A 23,596-nucleotide genomic window follows, 5' to 3' on the forward strand; every position below is an offset into this window, starting at 1 on the left:
TGCTGTTTTTTTTTAGCAAACCTTTGTTGGCATCATCATCTAAAATGAAACAGCCCTGGATTTACAGTGTTCTGCTACAATCAATCAATCAATCAAAGTATCAGTAAGGAATCCTGCTTTATATCCACCAGGGCCTGTATGCAGACTATGTTGCCTGCAGTTATGTCAAACATCTCCATTGTCTTTGGAGGTAGGATTGGTTACCCTCTCCATTGTCTTTGGAGGTAGGATTGGTTACCCTCTCCATTGTCTTTGGAGGTAGGTTTGGTTACCCTCTCCATTGTCTTTGGAGGTAGGATTGGTTACCCTCTCTATTGTCTTTGGAGGTAGGATTGGTTACCCTCTCCATTGTCTTGGGAGGTAGGATTGGTTACCCTCTCCATTGTCTTTGGAGGTGGGATTGGTTACCCTCTCCATTGTCTTTGGAGGTAGGATTGGTTACCATCTCCATTGTCTTTGGAGGTAGGATTGGTTACCCTCTCCATTGTCTTTGGAGGTAGGATTGGTTACCCTCTCCATTGTCTTTGGAGGTAGGATTGGTTACCCTCTCCATTGTCTTTGGAGGTAGGATTGGTTACCCTCTCCATTGTCTTTGGAGGTAGATTTGGTTACCCTTAGACATACAGAGCAGTGAAAGGGAGACACTGATTGTGGCATCTATCAGATTTTGCCATAGGAATACATTCTAGCACAGTGCTATAAAAAAATAAAGGGGAAGCAATGGATGATACTTAACATTTGAAAAGGGACATGTCACAGTCACATCTTTGAAACAAAGAGAAATTGTCAATGGAGCCGGCCCTCATAGACACTGATCTACGATTAGTGTAGCAATTCCACCTCTCACATTTACGATCAGGATTCAGGGAGCTGAAACAGATCCCAGATCTGTGCCTAAGGGCAACTTTTATCCAGAGCCCCATTTGTCTCTGTCTAGCTATTAAACTGTCATCCGTCCCATGTGGGAGTAGTAGCAGTAGTACCTGCAGCATGATGACAGAAAGTCACACAGCCTGTCCATGAAGCACAAGGAGAGGAGAGGAGAGGAGAGGAGAGGAGAGGAGAGGAGAGGAGAGGAGAGGAGAGGAGAGGAGAGGAGAGGAGAGGAGAAACGGAGAGGAGAGGAGAGGAGAGGAGAGGAGAAACGGAGAGGAGAAACAGAGAGGAGGGTGGGGTAGGGAAGAGGAGGAGGGTGAGGAGAGGAGAGGAGAAACGGAGAGGAGAAACAGAGAGGAGGGTGGGGTAGGGAAGAGGAGAGGAGAGGAGAGGAGAAACGGAGAGGAGAAACAGAGAGGAGGGTGGGGTAGGGAAGAAGAGAGGAGAGGAGAGGAGAAACGGAGAGGAGAAACAGAGAGGAGGGTGGGGTAGGGAAGAGGAGAGAGGAGGTGAGGAGAGGAGAAACGGAGAGGAGAAACAGAGAGGAGGGTGGGGTAGGGAAGAGGAGAGGAGAGGAGAGGAGAGGAGAAACGGAGAGGAGAAACAGAGAGGAGGGTGGGGTAGGGGAGAGGAGAGGAGAGGAGAGGAGAAACAGAGAGGAGGGTGGGGTAGGGAAGAGGAGAGAGGAGGAAAGGACAGGAGGGGAGAGAAGGGTGGGGTAGGAGAGAGAAGGAGAGGATGAGAAGAGAGGAGAGGAGGGTGAGGGGAGAGGAGAGGAGAGAAGGGTGGGGTAGGAGAGAGAAGGAGAGGATGAGAAGAGAGGAGAGGAGGGTGAGGGGAGAGTTCATCACCAATGTATCTATGCATTCTAATGAGGCCTCTCTGGGAAGAAAATATGCAAATTAATTTGTCATCAGAAGAAAAAAATAGAGGACAGCAGCGGTGCATACAGGAGGGGCTGGAAGAAGGGGTGTCGGAGTGTGTGTGTGTTTATGTGTACGTGCATGTGTGTGTGTTGGGGTGGTGGGGGGGTATGGGGAAAAGGGAAATAGGGAAAGGGGGAGAGAGGCACCACAGAGGAAACAAGGGGAGAGGTATGGGGGTACAGCCAGGGAAAAGAAGGAAAGGGGTGGAGGTATAAATGAGAGACAGTAGAAGGGGATGTGGGGGGAGGAGAGACAGGAGCACTGAGCTATACACGAAGGGGGCATTGTTTTTCAGATAACGGGTACCCCGAAACCCCCCGTACCCCAAAGAATCCCCATACACCCTCTTCGTTTAATGTTTCTCCTCTTGTAAATTCAAATCAGAAAGCGCCACTTAAAAATGTGGATAACAAAGGATGAAATATTTGCATTTTACTCTATTTTACATTAGTCTTGTTTTTATTTTTTTTATTTTTTTTTACAGTTCCCTCCTTTAGAATAGTAATACAACACTTATTCACATTATGCATTATGCATATTATAGCATATTATCTTGTATTATCATCAAATGTATTCAATTGATTAGATTTCATTATTATTATTATTATTATTATTATTAAATACAAAGCCCTCATCACACCAGTCAGGTCAGTGGTACTCTAGGCTATATTACCGGCTAGCTAGCAAAACATATCCTTTTTCAGAATCTCTAGGCCTTCACAGTGTCTGTGTGTCGCAGCTACTTGAATCTGCTGTTCTTTCTCGATTTGAATCACATTGTACCAAGTCTAGACAATAAGGCGTAATACATTTATCTGACCAGTGGGAGGCGGTACAACAACGGCTTGTTTCCTCGTTCGAAAGGGGGAAGGTAAACTTTGCTACACAAACCGGCGTCAAGCCCCCAACCGGAAACAGGAAGTTTCGACCACGATACAGGGACGCGAATGGAAAGCGACACACCACCGGCAGAAGTTGATGAATTATCGTGATTACCATCGTCTCTAAATTGAATAGAGTATGCTCTTTAGCGAGGTAGGTAAAACATAATAGCCAGGTTTTGAGGTCCAGCAGCGCATTCTCGAACTACTCGGTAGCTAGCTAAGGTTAGCTTGCATTGCTAATAAGCTAGCTAATCACCAACACCTTAGATTAGCAAGCTAGCTAACGTTGGTATTTTTATATATTTTTTTGTGTTACGAGTTTCATACGGTATCACAGTAGCAATTGGATCCATGTATAATCATATGAACTGTATTTTGACATTATTATTAACAATTGTGGACGTACCTAACGTTAAGCCGTTAGCGTGCGATCCAAACGTAATGCCAACGTTTTGCTACGTTAACTTTGCCAATGTGCTGTTCCCCCTCCCCTTGTAGCCCTTCATGCGGAGGAGGTGAGCCTGGTTGGTCACAGGGATATGGTAATGTATAGTGACTAGCGCTGGACACAACGACAACAAGGAACAGCAGATTTGCCTGTGATGAGTTGCGAAGGCACTGGTTTGTGGCCCCCGGGCCCACTTGCAGGGTATTGGGAAAAAGTCAGTCGAACTCATTTGTCTTCCTCTCCTCTACCCTTGCTGTCACTTGTGCAAAGCTATTTTGGATTTAAGGATTTATATTGGGTATAATCTCCTTATTGTATCCAAATCAAAATCCAACAAAATAATATACTCAATGAAAATTGGAAATCTTTGCTTTTAAAAGGCGAAACGTTTGTGTGGATGTTTTTTTTTAGGCTTACATCAATTGATATGCAGTCTGGTACATTGCACATAATGCATGTCCATGTGAACTCAGACTCTGAACTTCATTATGATTGGACTGGACTCTGTAATATTCAGCTCTGATACTTTGATACTCGCTCTAACAAAGTCAATGATCCTGTGTACTCTGACCTGATACTCCAGTGTACTATATGACATTGACATATTCTCTAAATATCTTATAATCAATGACAGTGTATTCGATACACTTAAACAGGGGTGGGAAACTCCAGTCCTCCAGGGCCTGATTGGGGGTGGGAAACTCCAGTCCTCCAGGGCCTGATAGGGGTGGGAAACTCCAGTCCTCCAGGGCCTGATTGGGGGTGGGAAACTCCAGTCCTCCAGGGCCTGATTGGGGGTGGGAAACTCCAGTCCTCCAGGGCCTGATTGGGGTGGGAAACTCCAGTCCTCCAGGGCCTGATTGGGGGTGTTTACACTCTTTCATCCATCCCTAGCAAACACAGATGATTAATCACATTGTCATTCTAAACTGAAGATCATGATTAGGTGTTGATTGGAGTCAGGTGTGTTAGGAGTCAGGTGTGTTAGGAGTCAGGTGATGATTGGAGTCAGGTGTGTTAGGAGTCAGGTGTGTTAGGGGTCAGGTGTGTTAGGAGTCAGGTGTGTTAGGAGTCAGGTGTGTTAGGAGTCAGGTGTGTTAGGAGTCAGGTGTGTTAGGAGTCAGGTGTGTTAGCTGAGGGGGGGGGGGGGCAAAACTGTGACACCTATCAGGCCCTCGAGGACTGGAATTACCCACCCCTGCACTAAAGCACTGAATTATATTTAGAAAGATATCCAATGATACTGTATGACACTCAGCGATGCTCAACTGTTCTCAATTACGCTGTACGATGCTCTGCGATGTGTTACGGTGTGTTGTCTCCTAGGCGACAAAGCTGCCCTCCCTAATCCTGATATCGATATAAGTTATTAACATGTTCTTTGTTGTCATAATGATTGGTCCCTCCTGCAGATCCAGGAGCGCTCAGCCTCGTTGGAGACGTGTCCGTGGTGTGCTGCTAAAGGGCACATTCGGGCTCTGCGTTCCTATAGGATCAGCCTCCAGGAAGTCCTCACCCTCTGCACTGACCCACTGGTAGGCTAACGCAAACACAATCAGCACGACATCGACAATAACAGTGGGGTATTTCACAAAGCAGGGCCAATGAGTGAGGATCAAAGACACACGTTTTAGTCGTTTGTCTGAAACAAGATTCCCGTTTTAGTAGTTTGTCTGAAACAAGATGCCAGTTTTAGTGGTTTCCTGTAAAAACATTGTTTCAGTGTCTGGGTTGGCTTTGCTGTCTGGCGTAGTGGCGGTATTACGAGGGTCTTAAGGCATGGGTGACGTAGTGGCGGTATTACGAGGGTCTTAAGGCATGGGTGACGTAGTGGCGGTATTACGAGGGTCTTAAGGCATGGGTGACTTAGTGGTGGTATTACGAGGGTCTTAAGGCATGGGTGACGTAGTGGCGGTATTACGAGGGTCTTAAGGCATGGGTGACGTAGTGGTGGTATTACGAGGGTCTTAAGGCATGGGTGACGTAGTGGCGGTATTACGAGGGTCTTAAGGCATGGGTGACGTAGTGGCGGTATTACGAGGGTCTTAATGGGTGAATTCTGTTACTGTTGGTAGTAAATACAGTCAGACACTAACGTGTCCTCCTGCTAACGTGTCCTCCTGCTAACGTGTCCTCCTGCTAACGTGTCCTTTCACTGTCCTCCTGCTAACGTGTCCTTTCACTGTCCTCCTGCTAACGTGTCCTCCTGCTAACGTGTCCTCCCCCGTCCTCCTGCTAACGTGTCCTCCTGCTAACGTGTCCTCCCCCGTCCTCCTGCTAACGTGTCCTCCCCCGCCCTCCTGCTAAATCAAATCAAATCAAATTTTATTTGTCACATACACATGGTTAGCAGATGTTAATGCGAGTGTAGCGAAATGCTTGTGCTTCTAGTTCCGACAATGCAGTGATAACCAACAAGTAATCTAACTAACAATTCTAAAACTACTGTCTTATACACAGTGTAAGGGGATAAAGAATATGTACATAAGGATATATGAGTGAGTGATGGTACAGAGCAGCATACAGTAGATGGTATCGAGTACAGTATATACATATGAGATGAGTATGTAGACAAAGTAAACAAAGTGGCATAGTTAAAGTGGCTAGTGATACATGTATTACATAAGGATGCAGTCGATGATGTAGAGTACAGTATATACGTATGCATATGAGATGAATAATGTAGGGTAAGTAACATTATATAAGGTAGCATTGTTTAAAGTGGCTAGTGATATATTTACATCATTTCCCATCAATTCCCATTATTAAAGTGGCTGGAGTTGGGTCAGTGTCAATGACAGTGTGTTGGCAGCAGCCACTCAATGGTGGCTGTTTAACAGTCTGATAGCCTTGAGATAGAAGCTGTTTTTCAGTCTCTCAGTCCCAGCTTTGATGCACCTGTACTGACCTCGCCTTCTGGATGATAGCGGGGTGAACAGGCAGTGGTTCGGGTGGTTGATGTCCTTGATGATCTTTATGGCCTTCCTGTAACATCGGGTGGTGTAGGTGTCCTGGAGGGCAGGTAGTTTGCCCCGGTGATGCGTTGTGCAGACCTCACTACCCTCTGGAGAGCCTTACGGTTGAGGGCGGAGCAGTTGCCGTACCAGGCGGTGATACAGCCCGCCAGGATGCTCTCGATTGTGCATCTGTAGAAGTTTGTGAGTGCTTTTGGTGACAAGCCGAATTTCTTCAGCCTCCTGAGGTTGAAGAGGCGCTGCTGCGCCTTCTTCACGACGCTGTCAGTGTGAGTGGACCAATTCAGTTTGTCTGTGATGTGTATGCCGAGGAACTTAAAACTTGCTACCCTCTCCACTACTGTTTCATCGACGTGGATAGGGGGTATTCCCTCTGCTGTTTCCTGAAGTCCACAATCATCTCCTTAGTTTTGTTGATGTTGAGTGTGAGGTTATTTTCCTGACACCACACTCCGAGGGCCCTCACCTCCTCCCTGTAGGCCGTCTCGTCGTTGTTGGTAATCAAGCCTACCACTGTTGTGTCGTCCGCAAACTTGATGATTGAGTTGGAGGCGTGCGTGGCCACGCAGTCGTGGGTGAACAGGGAGTACAGGAGAGGGCTCAGAACGCACCCTTGTGGGGCCCCCGTGTTGAGGATCAGCGGGGAGGAGATGTTGTTGCTTACCCTCACCACCTGGGGGCGGCCCGTCAGGAAGTCCAGTACCCAGTTGCACAGGGCGGGGTCGAGACCCAGGGTCTCGAGCTTGATGACGAGCTTGGAGGGTACTATGGTGTTGAATGCCGAGCTGTAGTCGATGAACAGCATTCTCACATAGGTATTCCTCTTGTCCAGGTGGGTTAGGGCAGTGTCCAGTGTGGTTGAGATTGCATCGTCTGTGGACCTATTTGGGCGGTAAGCAAATTGGAGTGGGTCTAGGGTGTCAGGTAGGGTGGAGGTGATATGGTCCTTGACTAGTCTCTCAAAGCACTTCATGATGACGGAAGTGAGTGCTACGGGGCGGTAGTCGTTTAGCTCAGTTACCTTAGCTTTCTTGGGAACAGGAACAATGGTGGCCCTCTTGAAGCATGTGGGAACAGCAGACTGGTATAGGGATTGATTGAATATGTCCGTAAACACACCGGCCAGCTGGTCTGCGCATGCTCTGAGGGCGCGGCTGGGGATGCCGCCTGGGCCTGCAGCCTTGCGAGGGTTAACACGTTTAAATGTCTTACTCACCTCTGCTGCAGTGAAGGAGAGACCACAAGTTTTCGTTGCAGGCCGTGTCAGTGGCACTGTATTGTCCTCAAAGCGGGCAAAAAAGTTATTTACTCTGCCTGGGAGCAAGACATCCTGGTCCGTGACTGGGCTGGGTTTCTTCTTGTAGTCCGTGATTGACTGTAGACCCTGCCACATGCCTCTTGTGTCTGAGCCGTTGAATTGAGATTCTACTTTGTCTCTGTACTGACGCTTAGCTTGTTTAATAGCCTTGCGGAGGGAATAGCTGCACTGTTTGTATTCGGTCATGTTGCCAGACACCTTGCCCTGATTAAAAGCAGTGGTTCGCACTTTCAGTTTCACGCGAATGCTGCCATCAATCCACGGTTTCTGGTTAGGGAATGTTTTTATCGTTGCTATGGGAACGACATCTTAAACGCACGTTCTAATGAACTCGCACACCGAATCAGCGTATTCGTCAATATTTTTATCTGACGCAATACGAAACATGTCCCAGTCCACGTGATGGAAGCAGTCTTGGAGTGTGGAGTCAGCTTGGTCTGACCAGCGTTGGACAGACCTCAGCGTGGGAGCCTCTTGTTTTAGTTTCTGCCTGTAGGCAGGGATCAGCAAAATGGAGTCGTGGTCAGCTTTCCGAAAGGGGGGCGGGGCAGGGCCTTATATGCGTCGCGGAAGTTAGAGTAACAATGATCCAAGGTTTTACCACCCCTGGTTGCGCAATCGATATGCTGATAAAATTTAGGGAGTCTTGTTTTCAGATTAGCCTTGTTAAAATCCCCAGCTACAATGAATGCAGCCTCCGGATAAATGGTTTCCAGTTTGCAAAGAGTTAAATAAAGTTCGTTCAGAGCCATCGACGTGTCTGCTTGGGGGGGGATATATACGGCTGTGATTATAATCGAAGAGAATTCTCTTGGAAGATAATGCGGTCTACATTTGATTGTGAGGAATTCTAAATCAGGTGAACAGAAGGATTTGAGTTCCTGTATGTTTCCTTCATCACACCATGTCTCGTTAGTCATGAGGCATACGCCCCGCCGCTCTTCTTACCAGAAAGATGTTTGTTTCTGTCGGCGCGATGCGTGGAGAAACCCGTTGGCTGCACCGCATCGGATAGCGTCTTCCCAGTAAGCCATGTTTCCGTGAAGCAGAGAACATTGCAGTCTCTGATGTCCCTCTGGAATGCTACCCTTGCTCGGATTTCATCAACCTTGTTGTCAAGAGACTGGACATTGGCAAGAAGAATGCTAGGGAGTGGTGCGCGATGTGCCCTTGTCCGGAGTCTGACCAGAAGACCGCTACGTTTCCCTCTTTTTCGGAGTCGTTTTCTTGGGTCGCTGCATGCGATCCATTCCGTTGTCCTGTTTGTAAGGCAGAACACAGGATCCGCGTCGCGGAAAACATATTCTTGGTCGTACTGATGGTGAGTTGACGCTGATCTTATATTCAGTAGTTCTTCTCGACTGTATGTAATGAAACCTAAGATGACCTGGGGTACTAATGTAAGAAATAACACGTAAAAAAACAAAAAACTGCATAGTTTCCTAGGAACGCGAAGCGAGGCGGCCATCTCTGTCGGCGCCGGAAGTCCGCTAACGTGTCCTCCCCCGTCCTCCTGCTAACGTGTCCTCCCCCGTCCTCCTGCTAACGTGTCCTCCCCCGTCCTGCTAACGTGTCCTCCCCCGTCCTCCTGCTAACGTGTCCTCCCCCGTCCTCCTGCTAACGTGTCCTCCCCCGTCCTCCTGCTAACGTGTCCTCCCCGTCCTCCTGCTAACGTGTCCTCCCCGTCCTCCTGCTAACGTGTCCTCCCCGTCCTCCTGCTAACGTGTCCTCCCCCGTCCTCCTGCTAACGTGTCCTCCCCGTCCTCCTGCTAACGTGTCCTCCCCGTCCTCCTGCTAACGTGTCCTCCCCCGTCCTCCTGCTAACGTGTCCTCCCCGTCCTCCTGCTAACGTGTCCTCCCCCGTCCTCCTGCTAACGTGTCCTCCCCGTCCTCCTGCTAACGTGTCCTCCCCGTCCTCCTGCTAACGTGTCCTCCCGCTAACGTGGCCTTTCACTGTCCTCCCGCTAACGTGGCCTTTCACTGTCCTCCCGCTAACGTGGCCTCCCCCCGTCCTCCCGCTATCGTGTCCTTTCACCGTCCTCCCGCTAACGTGGCCTTTCACCGTCCTCCCGCTAACGTGGCCTTTCACTGTCCTCCCCCGTCCTCCTGCTAACGTGTCCTCCCCCGTCCTCCTGCTAACGTGTCCTCCCCCGTCCTCCTGCTAACGTGTCCTCCCCCTTCCTCCTGCTAACGTGTCCTCCCCCGTCCTCCTGCTAACGTGTCCTTTCACTGTCCTCCTGCTAACGTGTCCTTTCACTGTCCTCCTGCTAACGTGTCCTTTCACTGTCCTCCTGCTAACGTGGCCTTTCACTGTCCTCCTGCTAACGTGTCCTCCCCCGTCCTCCTGCTAACGTGTCCTCCTGCTAACGTGTCCTCCCCGTCCTCCTGCTAACGTGTCCTTTCACCGTCCTCCTGCTAACGTGGCCTTTCACCGTCCTCCTGCTAACGTGTCCTCCCCCGTCCTCCTGCTAACGTGTCCTCCTGCTAACGTGTCCTCCCCCGTCCTCCTGCTAACGTGTCCTCCCCCTTCCTCCTGCTAACGTGTCCTTTCACTGTCCTCCCGCTAACGTGTCCTTTCACTGTCCTCCCGCTAACGTGTCCTTTCACTGTCCTCCCGCTAACGTGGCCTTTCACTGTCCTCCCGCTAACGTGGCCTTTCACTGTCCTCCCGCTAACGTGTCCTCCCGCTAACGTGTCCTCCCCCGTCCTCCCGCTAACGTGTCCTCCCCCGTCCTCCCGCTAACGTGGCCTTTCACTGTCCTCCCGCTAACGTGTCCTCCCCCGTCCTCCCGCTAACGTGTCCTTTCACTGTCCTCCCGCTAACGTGTCCTTTCACTGTCCTCCTGCTAACGTGTCCTTTCACTGTCCTCCTGCTAACGTGTCCTTTCACTGTCCTCCTGCTAACGTGTCCTTTCACTGTCCTGCTAACGTGGCCTTTCACTGTCCTCCCGCTAACGTGGCCTTTCACTGTCCTCCCGCTAACGTGGCCTTTCACTGTCCTCCGCTAACGTGGCCTTTCACTGTCCTCCCGCTAACGTGGCCTTTCACTGTCCTCCCGCTAACGTGGCCTTTCACTGTCCTCCCCGCTAACGTGGCCTTTCACTGTCCTCCCGCTAACGTGGCCTTTCACTGTCCTCCCGCTAACGTGGCCTTTCACTGTCCTCCCGCTAACGTGGCCTTTCACTGTCCTCCCGCTAACGTGGCCTTTCACTGTCCTCCCGCTAACGTGGCCTTTCACTGTCCTCCCGCTAACGTGGCCTTTCACTGTCCTCCCGCTAACGTGTCCTTTCACTGTCCTCCCGCTAACGTGTCCTTTCACTGTCCTCCCGCTAACGTGGCCTTTCACTGTCCTCCCGCTAACGTGGCCTTTCACTGTCCTCCCGCTAACGTGGCCTTTCACTGTCCTCCCGCTAACGTGGCCTTTACTGTCCTCCCGCTAACGTGGCCTTTCACTGTCCTCCCGCTAACGTGGCCTTTCACTGTCCTCCCGCTAACGTGGCCTTTCACTGTCCTCCCGCTAACGTGGCCTTTCACTGTCCTCCCGCTAACGTGGCCTTTCACTGTCCTCCTGCTAACGTGGCCTTTCACTGTCCTCCTGCTGACGTGTCCTTTCACTGTCCTCCTGCTGACGTGTCCTTTCACTGTCCTCCTGCTGACGTGTCCTTTCACTGTCCTCCTGCTGACGTGTCCTTTCACTGTCCTCCTGCTGACGTGGCCTTTCACTGTCCTCCTGCTGACGTGTCCTTTCACTGTCCTCCTGCTAACGTGGCCTTTCACTGTCCTCCTGCTAACGTGTCCTCCCCCGTCCTCCTGCTAACGTGTCCTCCTGCTAACGTGTCCTCCCCGTCCTCCTGCTAACGTGTCCTTTCACCGTCCTCCTGCTAACGTGGCCTTTCACCGTCCTCCTGCTAACGTGTCCTCCCCCGTCCTCCTGCTAACGTGTCCTCCTGCTAACGTGTCCTCCCCGTCCTCCTGCTAACGTGTCCTCCCCTTCCTCCTGCTAACGTGTCCTTTCACTGTCCTCCCGCTAACGTGTCCTTTCACTGTCCTCCCGCTAACGTGTCCTTTCACTGTCCTCCCGCTAACGTGGCCTTTCACTGTCCTCCCGCTAACGTGGCCTTTCACTGTCCTCCCGCTAACGTGTCCTCCCGCTAACGTGTCCTCCCCCGTCCTCCCGCTAACGTTTCCTCCCCCGTCCTCCCGCTAACGTGTCCTCCCCCGTCCTCCCGCTAACGTGGCCTTTCACTGTCCTCCCGCTAACGTGTCCTCCCCCGTCCTCCCGCTAACGTGTCCTTTCACTGTCCTCCCGCTAACGTGTCCTTTCACTGTCCTCCTGCTAACGTGTCCTTTCACTGTCCTCCTGCTAACGTGTCCTTTCACTGTCCTCCTGCTAACGTGTCCTTTCACTGTCCTGCTAACGTGGCCTTTCACTGTCCTCCCGCTAACGTGGCCTTTCACTGTCCTCCCGCTAACGTGGCCTTTCACTGTCCTCCCGCTAACGTGGCCTTTCACTGTCCTCCCGCTAACGTGGCCTTTCACTGTCCTCCCGCTAACGTGGCCTTTCACTGTCCTCCCGCTAACGTGGCCTTTCACTGTCCTCCCGCTAACGTGGCCTTTCACTGTCCTCCCGCTAACGTGGCCTTTCACTGTCCTCCCGCTAACGTGGCCTTTCACTGTCCTCCGCTAACGTGGCCTTTCACTGTCCTCCCGCTAACGTGGCCTTTCACTGTCCTCCCGCTAACGTGGCCTTTCACTGTCCTCCCGCTAACGTGTCCTTTCACTGTCCTCCCGCTAACGTGTCCTTTCACTGTCCTCCCGCTAACGTGGCCTTTCACTGTCCTCCCGCTAACGTGGCCTTTCACTGTCCTCCCGCTAACGTGGCCTTTCACTGTCCTCCCGCTAACGTGGCCTTTCACTGTCCTCCCGCTAACGTGGCCTTTCACTGTCCTCCCGCTAACGTGGCCTTTCACTGTCCTCCCGCTAACGTGGCCTTTCACTGTCCTCCCGCTAACGTGGCCTTTCACTGTCCTCCCGCTAACGTGGCCTTTCACTGTCCTCCTGCTGACGTGGCCTTTCACTGTCCTCCTGCTGACGTGTCCTTTCACTGTCCTCCTGCTGACGTGTCCTTTCACTGTCCTCCTGCTGACGTGTCCTTTCACTGTCCTCCTGCTGACGTGTCCTTTCACTGTCCTCCTGCTGACGTGGCCTTTCACTGTCCTCCTGCTGACGTGGCCTTTCACTGTCCTCCTGCTGACGTGGCCTTTCACTGTCCTCCTGCTGACGTGGCCTTTCACTGTCCTCCTGCTGACGTGGCCTTTCACTGTCCTCCTGCTGACGTGGCCTTTCACTGTCCTCCTGCTAACGTGGCCTTTCACTGTCCTCCTGCTAACGTGGCCTTTCACTGTCCTCCTGCTAACGTGGCCTTTCACTGTCCTCCTGCTAACGTGGCCTTTCACTGTCCTCCTGCTAACGTGGCCTTTCACTGTCCTCCTGCTAACGTGGCCTTTCACTGTCCTCCTGCTAACGTGTCCTTTCACCGTGCTACGTTATAGAGAGTGGATGTTGTCCTTGGCCTCACCTTGACAGAAAGAGTGAATACAAGTTCTAGGTTGAAGACGTTTCCCAGATAGTTGCCCGTTTATGATAATTTATTTGTTGTTGCCAGGCCTTAAATAACAATTTTGTTCTTAATTTGACTAGCCTGTTTTTAAATAAACCTACCCATCTAAATAACCTCTACCCTCTGGCCTCCGCCCCCCACAGTGCCTGTTTCCCCTGGTCTCCCGGCCTTTGGAAGATGTCCTGGCCGGCCTCGTACCCCCTCTACCCCAAACACAGACGGGGAGGAAGAGGAAGAGTCCCGGTGGTTTGGAAAACGGAGACTCTGTATCTTCGCCCAAAAACGCACGATCGGAGGAGGCCGTGTCACAGAATGAGAGTCGCCCAGTCGTGAGGATCGCCGGCTTCACACTCAATGAGGAAGACTGCTTTCATAAGACGAAGCACACAACACCAGTACAGAAGGGGAGAACCGGCCAATCAGAACCCACAGACATGGAGCTGGCGGATAAAACCCTCAACTATCCACTTCCTGAGAGGGGAGGGGCCAATGGATACCACAAGGATTCTGATTGGCCGATACCAGAGGAAATGGACCAGAAAGTCCTAGATGAGGGAGAAGATGGCGTCTTTCTCCCAGAGGAGGTTACACCTACTTTAGACAAGGGGTTGCCTCTCCCAGAGAAGACTGTACCTACGTCACAACTGGCACAGTCTTTTGTAGACGCTGAGCCTGCTCCAAAGGAAGGTATCTGTCCTTTAGACGAGGCTGTTTCTGCCCTAGAGAAGATTTTACCTCCCATACACTTGGCTGTTTCTGCCCTAGAGAAGATTTTACCTCCCATACACTTGGCTGTTTCTGCTCCACAGAAAGTTTTGTCTCCACGGGTAACTGTCCCTAATTTACAGGACACCGTTGGTCTCCTAGAGATTCTACCTGTCCCAGGGGAGGCTGTCTCTCTGCTAGAGGAGGCTCTACCTGTCCCAGGGGAGGCTGTCTCTCTGCTAGAGGAGGCTCTACCTGTCCCAGGGGAGGCTGTCTCTCTGCTAGAGGAGGCTCTACCTGTCCCAGGGGAGGCTGTCTCTCTGCTAGAGGAGGCTCTACCTGTCCCAGGGGAGGCTGTCTCTCTGCTAGAGGAGGCTCTACCTGTCCCAGGGGAGGCTGTCTCTCTGCTAGAGGAGGCTCTACCTGTCCCAGGGGAGGCTGTCTCTCTGCTAGAGGAGGCTCTACCTGTCCCAGGGGAGGCTGTCTCTCTGCTAGAGGAGGCTCTACCTGTCCCAGGGGAGGCTGTCTCTCTGCTACAGGAGGCTCTACCTGTCCCAGGGGAGGCTGTCTCTCTGCTACAGGAGGCTCTACCTGTCCCAGGGGAGGCTGTCTCTCTGCTACAGGAGGCCCTACCTGTCCCAGGGGAGGCTGTCTCTCTGCTAGAGGAGGCTCTACCTGTCCCAGGGGAGGCTGTCTCTGCCATGGAGGAAGATGCGGAGGGAAAGGAGCCTGTTCCTACCGTGGAGGCTGTCCTGGTCTTGCAGGAGGCTCTAACTGTCTTAGAAGAAGAGGCTTCACCTGGAATAAAGGAGGGGCTAAGCGTCTTACAGAAAGAGGAGGAAGAGGAAGAATTGGTTCTAATCGCCTTGGAGAAGGAGGAAGAAGTCACTGCACTTGTGGCCTTGGAGGCTGTGTCTATACCTGCCATGATTGAGGTTGTCCCTGCTTTAGAGAAAGATGAGGATCTGCCTGTCTTTGACGAGGAAGAGAAGATACAGGATGAAGAGCGCCCCCCGCAGGGGGTCTGTAGACCCTGCAGTGTGGACCTCAGTCAGAGCAAAGTGCATGATGGTCAGGAAGATGACGGTCCTATCAGAGCTAGAAGAAGAGCTCAGAAACTAAGCGACGAGGAACAGGAACAGGAAGTAAGCGTCAAAGAGGAAGTGGAAGTCCTGACACCGGCGCCGAAAAAGAAAAGGGGCCGGCCAAGAAAGACTCCTCTTATTAAATACACGCAGGAAGTGTTGCCCGACTTTGACCCAGGACTGATCTCGACGGGGGAGTTGGTCCCGGTTCCCGGACCTCACCTGTTCTGGAAGAATGAGCACAGTCTGGGTTGGCTGGACACCTTGTTGGTAGCGCTGGTCCACTGTCGCACCCTGAGGGACCGACGACCCATCAAGAGGCCCACTGTGGGTCAACCGGTCTGGGATCTGTGTGAGAGGTACGACCGAGCCTGTAGTCTCAGCACAGCCTACCAACACACTGGCGCAGGTGGGTGGACATATCTATTTACTAAAGTTTATTTTGTATTGATGTACCACATTGGCAACTAAGAGCTGAATATCTATTTGAAATGGGACAGAATGTATTCGTACACTCTCTTGCTCTTATCCAATACAGCTGCCGTCAACAGGATCTCTTGTGTATTCCTCTCTCTTTTCCTATTGGACGGCATTGTCCACTTTCCAGAGAAGAAGAAAATAAGTGTTTTCTGTTGGTCCTACATGAATGTTTCCACCTGATGTGAGTCCTTCTCCCCCCGTCTCTCACCTCTCTCCAGATGGTGTCGTCCGAGTGCCCTCCGCCGTGGCACAGAGGGTCCAGACTGAGATGCAGGCCATCAGGATGGCCATCTTTAAACTGCTGGAGCCTCTGCTGAAATGTAAACTGGGTAAGAATCTGCGCGCATACGTTTTTAAGAAATGGTTGGTGTCCCATGTTGTCATGTGTTGCTACCATGTTGTTGTCATGTGTTGCTACCATGTAGTCATGTGTTGCTACCATGTTGTTGTCATGTGTTGCTACCATGTTGTTGTCATGTGTTGCTACCATGTTGTTGTCATGTGTTGCTACCATGTTGTTGTCATGTGTTGCTACCATGTTGTTGTCATGTGCTGCTACCATGTTGTTGTCATGTGTTGCTACCATGTTGTTGTCATGTGTTGCTACCATGTTGTTGTCATGTGTTGCTACCGTGTTGCGTTGCTACCGTGTTGCGTTGCTACCATGTTGTCATGTGCTGCTACCATGTTGTTGTCATGTGCTGCTACCATGTTGTTGTCATGCGTTGCTACCATGTTGTTGTCATGCGTTGCTACCATGTTGTTGTCATGCGTTGCTACCATGTCATGCGTTGCTACCATGTCATGCGTTGCTACCATGTTGTCATGTGTTGCTACCATGTTGTCATGTGTTGCTACCATGCTGTTGTGTTGCTACCATGTAGTCATGTGTTGCTACCATGTTGTTGTCATGTGCTGCTACCATGTTGTCATGTGTTGCTACCATGTTGTTGTCATGTGTTGCTACCATGTTGTTGTCATGTGCTGCTACCATGTTGTCATGTGCTGCTACCATGTTGTCATGTGCTGCTACCATGTTGTCATGTGCTGCTACCATGTTGTCATGTGCTGCTACCATGTTGTCATGTGCTGCTACCATGTTGTTGTCATGTGCTGCTACCATGTTGTTGTCATGTGCTGCTACCATGTTGTTGTCATGTGCTGCTACCATGTTGTTGTCATGTGCTGCTACCATGTTGTCATGTGCTGCTACCATGTTGTCATGTGCTGCTACCATGTTTTCATGTGTTGCTACCGTGTTGTTGTGTTGCTACCGTGTTGTTGTCATGTGTTGCTACCATGTTGTTGTCATGTGTTGCTACCATGTTGTCATGTGTTGCTACCGTGATGTTGTCATGTGTTGCTACCATGTTGTCATGTGTTGCTACCGTGATGTTGTCATGTGTTGCTACCGTGATGTTGTCATGTGTTGCTACCGTGATGTTGTCATGTGTTGCTACCGTGTTGTTGTCATGTGCTGCTACCATGTTGTCATGTGTTGCTACCGTGTTGTTGCGTTGCTACTGTGTTGTTGTGTTGCTACCGTGTTGTTGTCATGTGTTGCTACCGTGTTGTTGTCATGTGTTGCTACCATGTTGTTGTCATGTGTTGCTACCATGTTGTCATGTGTTGCTACCATGTTGTCATGTGTTGCTACCATGTTGTTGTCATGTGTTGCTACCATGTTGTTGTCATGTGTTGCTACCGTGTTGCGTTGCTACCGTGTTGTCATGTGTTGCTACCATGTTGTTGTCATGTGTTGCTACCGTGTTGTTGTCATGTGTTGCTACCATGTTGTCATGTGTTGCTACCGTGTTGTTGTCATGTGTTGCTACCATGTTGTTGTCATGTGTTGCTACCGTGTTGCGTTGCTACCGTGTTGTCATGTGTTGCTACCGTGTTGTCATGTGTTGCTACCGTGTTGTTGTCATGTGTTGCTACCGTGTTGTTGTCATGTGTTGCTACCGTGTTGTTGTCATGTGTTGCTACCGTGTTGTCATGTGTTGCTACCGTGTTGTTGTCATGTGTTGCTACCGTGTTGTCATGTGTTGCTACCATGTTGTTGTCATGTGTTGCTACCATGTTGTATTGAGTAGAGGTGTGAAGATCAGGGGTTTGTGTAGCACATGTGCAGAGCCTCCAGGCGACCTGGAGAGGAGGAGGGCCCTGTGGTATCACCATACTACTTGGTGTCATGATACTTGGCCTGATATCGTTAGTAAAATGTTGGTATCGTGATACTTGGCCTGATATCGTTAGTAAAATGTTGGTATCGTGATACTTGGCCTGATCAAATCAAATGTATTTATATAGCCCTTCGTACATCAGCTGATATCTCAAAGTGCTGTACAGAAACCCAGCCTAAAACCCCAAACAGCAAGCAATGCAGGTGTAAAAGCACGGTGGCTAGGAAAAACTCCCTAGAAAGACCAAAACCTAGGAAGAAACCTAGAGAGGAACCAGGCTATGTGGGGTGGCCAGTCCTCTTCTGGCTGTGCCGGGTAGAGATTATAACAGAACATGACCAAGATGTTCAAATGTTCATAAATGACCAGCATGGTCGAATAATAATAAGGCAGAACAGTTGAAACTGGAGCAGCAGCACAGTCAGGTGGACTGGGGACAGCAAGGAGTCATCATGTCAGGTAGTCCTGGGGCACGGTCCTAGGGCTCAGGTCCTCCAAGAGAGAGAAAGAAAGAGAGAATTAGAGAGAGCATATGTGGGGTGGCCAGTCCTCTTCTGGCTGTGCCGGGCGGAGATTATAACAGAACGTGGCCAAGATGTTCAAATGTTCATAAATGACCAGCATGGTTGAATAATAGTAAGGCAGAACAGTTGAAACTGGAGCAGCAGCATGGCCAGGTGGACTGGGGACAGCAAGGAGTCATCATGTCAGGTAGTCCTGGGACATGGTCCTAGGGCCCAGGCCAGTTGAAACTGGAGCAGCAGCATGGCCAGGTGGACTGGGGACAGCAAGGAGTCATCATGTCAGGTAGTCCTGGGGCATGGTCCTAGGGCTCAGGTCCTCCGAGAGAGAGAAAGAAAGAGAGAAGGAGAGAATTAGAGAACGCACACTTAGATTCACACAGGACACCGAATAGGACAGGAGAAGTACTCCAGATATAACAAACTGACCCTAGCCCCCCGACACATAAACTAATGCAGCATAAATACTGGAGGCTGAGACAGGAGGGGTCAGGAGACACTGTGGCCCCATCCGAGGACACCCCGGACAGGGCCAAACAGGAAGGATATAACCCCACCCACTTTGCCAAAGCACAGCCCCCACACCACTAGAGGGATATCTTCAACCACCAACTTACCATCCTGAGACAAGGCCGAGTATAGCCCACAAAGATCTCCGCCACGGCACAACCCAGGGGGCGCCAACCCAGACAGGCCGACCACAACAGTGAATCAACCCACCCAGGTGACGTACCCCCCCAGGGACGGCATGAGAGAGCCCCAGTAAGCCAGTGACTCAGCCCCGTAACAGGGTAGAGGCAGAGAATCCCAGTGGAAAGAGGGGAATCGGCCAGGCAGAGACAGCAAGGGCGGTTCGTTGCTCCAGAGCCTTTCCGTTCACCTTCCCACTCCTGGGCCAGACTACACTCAATCATATGACCCACTGAAGAGATGAGTCTTCAGTAAAGACTTAAAGGTTGAGACCGAGTTTGCGTCACTGACATGGGTAGGCAGACCGTTCCATAAAAATGGAGCTCTATAGGAGAAAGCCCTGCCTCCAGCTGTTTGCTTAGAAATTCTAGGGACAATTAGGAGGCCTGCGTCTTGTGACCGTAGCGTACGTATAGGTATGTACGGCAGGACCAAATCAGAGAGATAGGTAGGAGCAAGCCCATGTAATGCTTTGTAGGTTAGCAGTAAAACCTTGAAATCAGCCCTTGCTTTGACAGGAAGCCAGTGTAGAGAGGCTAGCACTGGAGTAATATGATCACATTTTTTGGTTCTAGTCAGGATTCTAGCAGCCGTATTCAGCACTAACTGAAGTTTATTTAGTGCTTTATCCGGGTAGCCGGAAAATAGAGCATTGCAGTAGTCTAACCTAGAAGTGACAAAAGCATGGATTAATTTTTCTGCATCATTTTTGGACAGAAAGTTTGATTTTTGCAATGTTACATAGATGGAAAAAAGCTGTCCTCAAAATGGTCTTGATATGTTCTTCAAAAGAGAGATCAGGGTCCAGAGTAACGCCGAGGTCCTTCACAGTTTTATTTGAGACGACTGTAAAACCATCAAGATTAATTGTCAGATTCAACAGAAGATCTCTTTGTTTCTTGGGACCTAGAACAAGCATCTCTGTTTTGTCCGAGTTTAATAGTAGAAAGTTTGCAGCCATCCACTTCCTTATGTCTGAAACACATGCTTCTAGCGAGGGCAATTTTGGGGCTTCACCATGTTTCATTGAAATGTACAGCTGTGTGTCATCCGCATAGCAGTGAAAGTTTACATTATGTTTTCGAATAACATCCCCAAGAGGTAAAATATATAGTGAAAACAATAGTGGTCCTAAAACAGAACCTTGAGGAACACCGAAATTTACAGTTGATTTGTCAGAGGACAAACCATTCACAGAGACAAACTGATATCTTTCCGACAGATAAGATCTAAACCAGGCCAGAACATGTCCGTGTAGACCAATTTGGGTTTCCAATCTCTCCAAAAGAATGTGGTGATCGATGGTATCAAAAGCAGCACTAAGGTCTAGGAGCACGAGGACAGATGCAGAGCCTCGGTCCGTTGCCATTAAAATGTCATTTACCACCTTCACAAGTGCCGTCTCAGTGCTATGATGGGGTCTAAAACCAGACTGAAGCATTTCGTATACATTGCTTTTCTTCAGGAAGGCAGTGAGTTGCTGCGCAACATCCTTCTCTAAAATTTTTGAGAGGAATGGAAGATTCGATATAGGCCGATTAGTTTTTTATATTTTCTGGGTCAAGGTTTGGCTTTTTCAAGAGAGGCTTTATTACTGCCACTTTTAGTGAGTTTGGTACACATCCAGTGGATAGAGAGCCGTTTATTATGTTCAACATAGGAGGGCCAAGCACAGGAAGCAGCTCTTTCAGTAGTTTAGTTGGAATAGGGTCCAGTATGCAGCTTGAAGGTTTAGAGGCCATGATTATTTTCATCATTGTGTCAAGAGATATAGTACTAAAAGACTTGAGCGTCTCTCTTGATCCCAGGTCCTGGCAGAGTTGTGCAGACTCAGGACAACTGAGGTTTGGAGGAATACGCAGGTTTAAAGAGGAGTCCGTAATTTGCTTTCTAATAATCATAATCTTTTCCTCAAAGAAGTTCATGAATTTATCACTGCTAAAGTGAAAGTCATCCTCTCTTGGGGAATGCTGCTTTTTAGTTAGCTTTGCGACAGTATCAAAAAGGAATTTCGGATTGTTCTTATTTTCCTCAATTAAGTTAGAAAAATAGGAAGATCGAGCAGCAGTGAGGGCTCTTCGGTACTGCACGGTACCGTCCTTCCAAGCTAGTCGGAAGACTTCCAGTTTGGTGTGGCTGATATCGTTAGTAAAATGTTGGTATTGTGATACTGGGCCTGATATCGTTTAGTAAAATGTTGGTATCGTGATACTTGGCCTGATATCGTTTAGTAAAATGTTGGTATTGTGATACTTGGCCTGATATCGTTAGTAAAATGTTGGTATTGTGATACTTGGCCTGATATCGTTTAGTAAAATGTTGGTATCGTGATACTTGGCCTGATATCGTTTAGTAAAATGTTGGTATCGTGATACTTGGCCTGATATCGTTTAGTAAAATGTTGGTATCGTGATACTTGGCCTGATATCGTTAGTAATGTTGTTGTCATGTGCTTCTACCATGTTGTCGTGACAACTCCTCCCCGATCTGAACCTCTTCTAGGAGACACGTCTCAACCATGTCCTACCTTCATGACTAACACACCCTGACCTCACCCTGACCCCTGCTGTGTTGCCTTCATGACGAACACACCCTGACCTCACCCTGACCCCTGCTGTGTTGCCTTCATGACTAACACACCCTGACCACACCCTGACCCCTGACCTCACCCTGACCCCTGCTGTGTTGTCTGCTCTCCGGCAGGTCAGAACGAGAGGCTGGTTTTCGTCCTGCCTCTCCTCCTCGGGGCTGACTCCTGGGCCGACCGTCTCTTCCAGCATGAGTATGACTGGCAGTTTCAGTGTACCTCGTCAACTTGCCAGCACGCCACCAAAACCAGGTAAGAGCCGTCAATAACTTGTTGGGGAAAGTTTTCTGGACCGAGATTAAACCTAAATACTGTACTCTATATCATCTACTGCATCCTTATGTAATACATGTATCACTAGCCACTTTAACTATGCCACTTTGTCTACATACTCATCTCATATGTATATACTGCACTCAATACCATCTACTGTATCTTGTTTACATACCCTACATTACTCATCTCATATGTATATACTGTACTCTATACCATCTACTGTATCTTGTTTACATACCCTACATTACTCATCTCATATGTATATACTGTACTCTATACCATCTACTGCATCTTGTTTACATACCCTACATTACTCATCTCATATGTATATACTGTACTCTATACCATCTACTGCATCTTGTTTACATACCCTACATTACTCATCTCATATGTATATACTGTACTCTATACCATCTACTGTATCTTGTTTACATACCCTACATTACTCATCTCATATGTATATACTGTACTCTATACCATCTACTGCATCTTGTTTACATACCCTACATTACTCATCTCATATGTATATACTGTACTCTATACCATCTACTGCATCTTGTTTACATACCCTACATTACTCATCTCATATGTATATACTGTACTCGATACCATCTACTGCATCTTGCCTATGCCGCTCTGTACCATCACTCACTCATATATCTTTATGTACATATTCTTTATCCCCTTACACTGTGTATAAGACAGTAGTTTTGGAATTGTTAGCTAGATTACTTGTTGGTTATTACTGCATTGTCGGAACTAGAAGCACAAGCCTTTCGCTACACTCGCATTAACATCTGCTAACCATGTGTATGTGACAAATAACATTTGATTTGATTTGATTTAGTCTTGGACTAAAGAAGCACTTTCAATGGAGAATATATCAGATGTTATTGGTCACAGTCACGTGGTTAGCAGATGTTAATGTGAGTGTAGCGAAATGCTTGTTCTTCTAGTTCAGACCGTGCAGTAATAACCAACAAGTAATCTAACAATTCCACAACAACTACCTAATACACACAAATCTAAATGGGTGAATGAGAATATATACACATAAATATATGGATGAGTGATGGACGAACGGCATAGGCAAGATGCAGTAGATGGTATAAAATACAGTATATACATATGAGATGACTATGTAAACATTATTGAAGTGACCAGTGATCCCATTTATTAAAGTGGCCAATGATTTCGAGGCTGTATGTTGGCAGCAGCCTCTCTGAGTTAGTGGTGGCTGTTTAACAGTCTGATGGCCTTGAGATATGAGCTGTTTTTCAGTCTCTCGGTCCCAGCTTTGATGCACCTGTACTGACCTCGCCTTCTGGATGATAGCGGGGTGAACAGGCAGTGGCTCGGGTGGTGATGATGTCCTTGATGATCTTTATGGCCTTCCTGTGACATTCATTTCTCGATCAGTGATTTAGTGATGAATATCCCCATTAGTCGTCATCCTAGAAGATCTGTTTTTGACGACTTCTTCGTTTTTCATGGTAGTCCCACTGCAATACTGTCGACTCCCACTGCAATACTGTCGACTCCCACTGTCGACTCCCACTGTTGACTCCCACTGCGATACTGTCGACTCCCACTGCAATACTGTCGACTCCCACTGCAATACTGTCGACTCCCACTGCAATACCACTGCGATACTGTCGACTCCCACTGCGATACTGTCGACTCCCACTGCAATACTGTCGACTCCCACTGCAATACTGTCGACTCCCACTGCGATACTGTCGACTCTCACTGTCGACTCCCACTGCGATACTGTCGACTCCCACTGTCGACTCCCACTGCGATACTGTCGACTCCCACTGCGATACTGTCGACTCCCACTGTTGACTCCCACTGCGATACTGTCGACTCCCACTGCGATACTGTCGACTCCCACTGTTGACTCCCACTGCGATACCGTCGACTCCCACTGCGATACCGTCGACTCCCACTGCGATACCGTCGACTCCCACTGCGATACCGTCGACTCCCACTGCGATACCGTCGACTCCCACTGCGATA

The 23,596-nt window shown here is 49.3% G+C and overlaps 1 protein-coding gene across 1 annotated transcript in view; it reads left to right on the forward strand.

Moving 5' to 3' along the window:
- The first annotated feature begins 2,704 nt into the window (after positions 1-2,704).
- The window catches only part of LOC115126821 (SUMO-specific isopeptidase USPL1-like), a 34,375-nt gene continuing 13,483 nt past the window's right edge, over positions 2,705-23,596 (forward strand). The window contains 6 exon segments of the mRNA XM_065024002.1: positions 2,705-2,837; positions 3,185-3,348; positions 4,547-4,669; positions 13,191-15,246; positions 15,536-15,646; positions 21,418-21,553. Of these exon segments, the coding sequence (XP_064880074.1) occupies positions 3,289-3,348; positions 4,547-4,669; positions 13,191-15,246; positions 15,536-15,646; positions 21,418-21,553 (2,486 nt within the window). The 5' untranslated portion in view covers positions 2,705-2,837; positions 3,185-3,288.

The sequence above is a fragment of the Oncorhynchus nerka genome, linkage group LG10 (assembly GCF_034236695.1).
Source record: "Oncorhynchus nerka isolate Pitt River linkage group LG10, Oner_Uvic_2.0, whole genome shotgun sequence".
Classification (NCBI taxonomy): Eukaryota; Metazoa; Chordata; class Actinopteri; order Salmoniformes; family Salmonidae; genus Oncorhynchus; species Oncorhynchus nerka.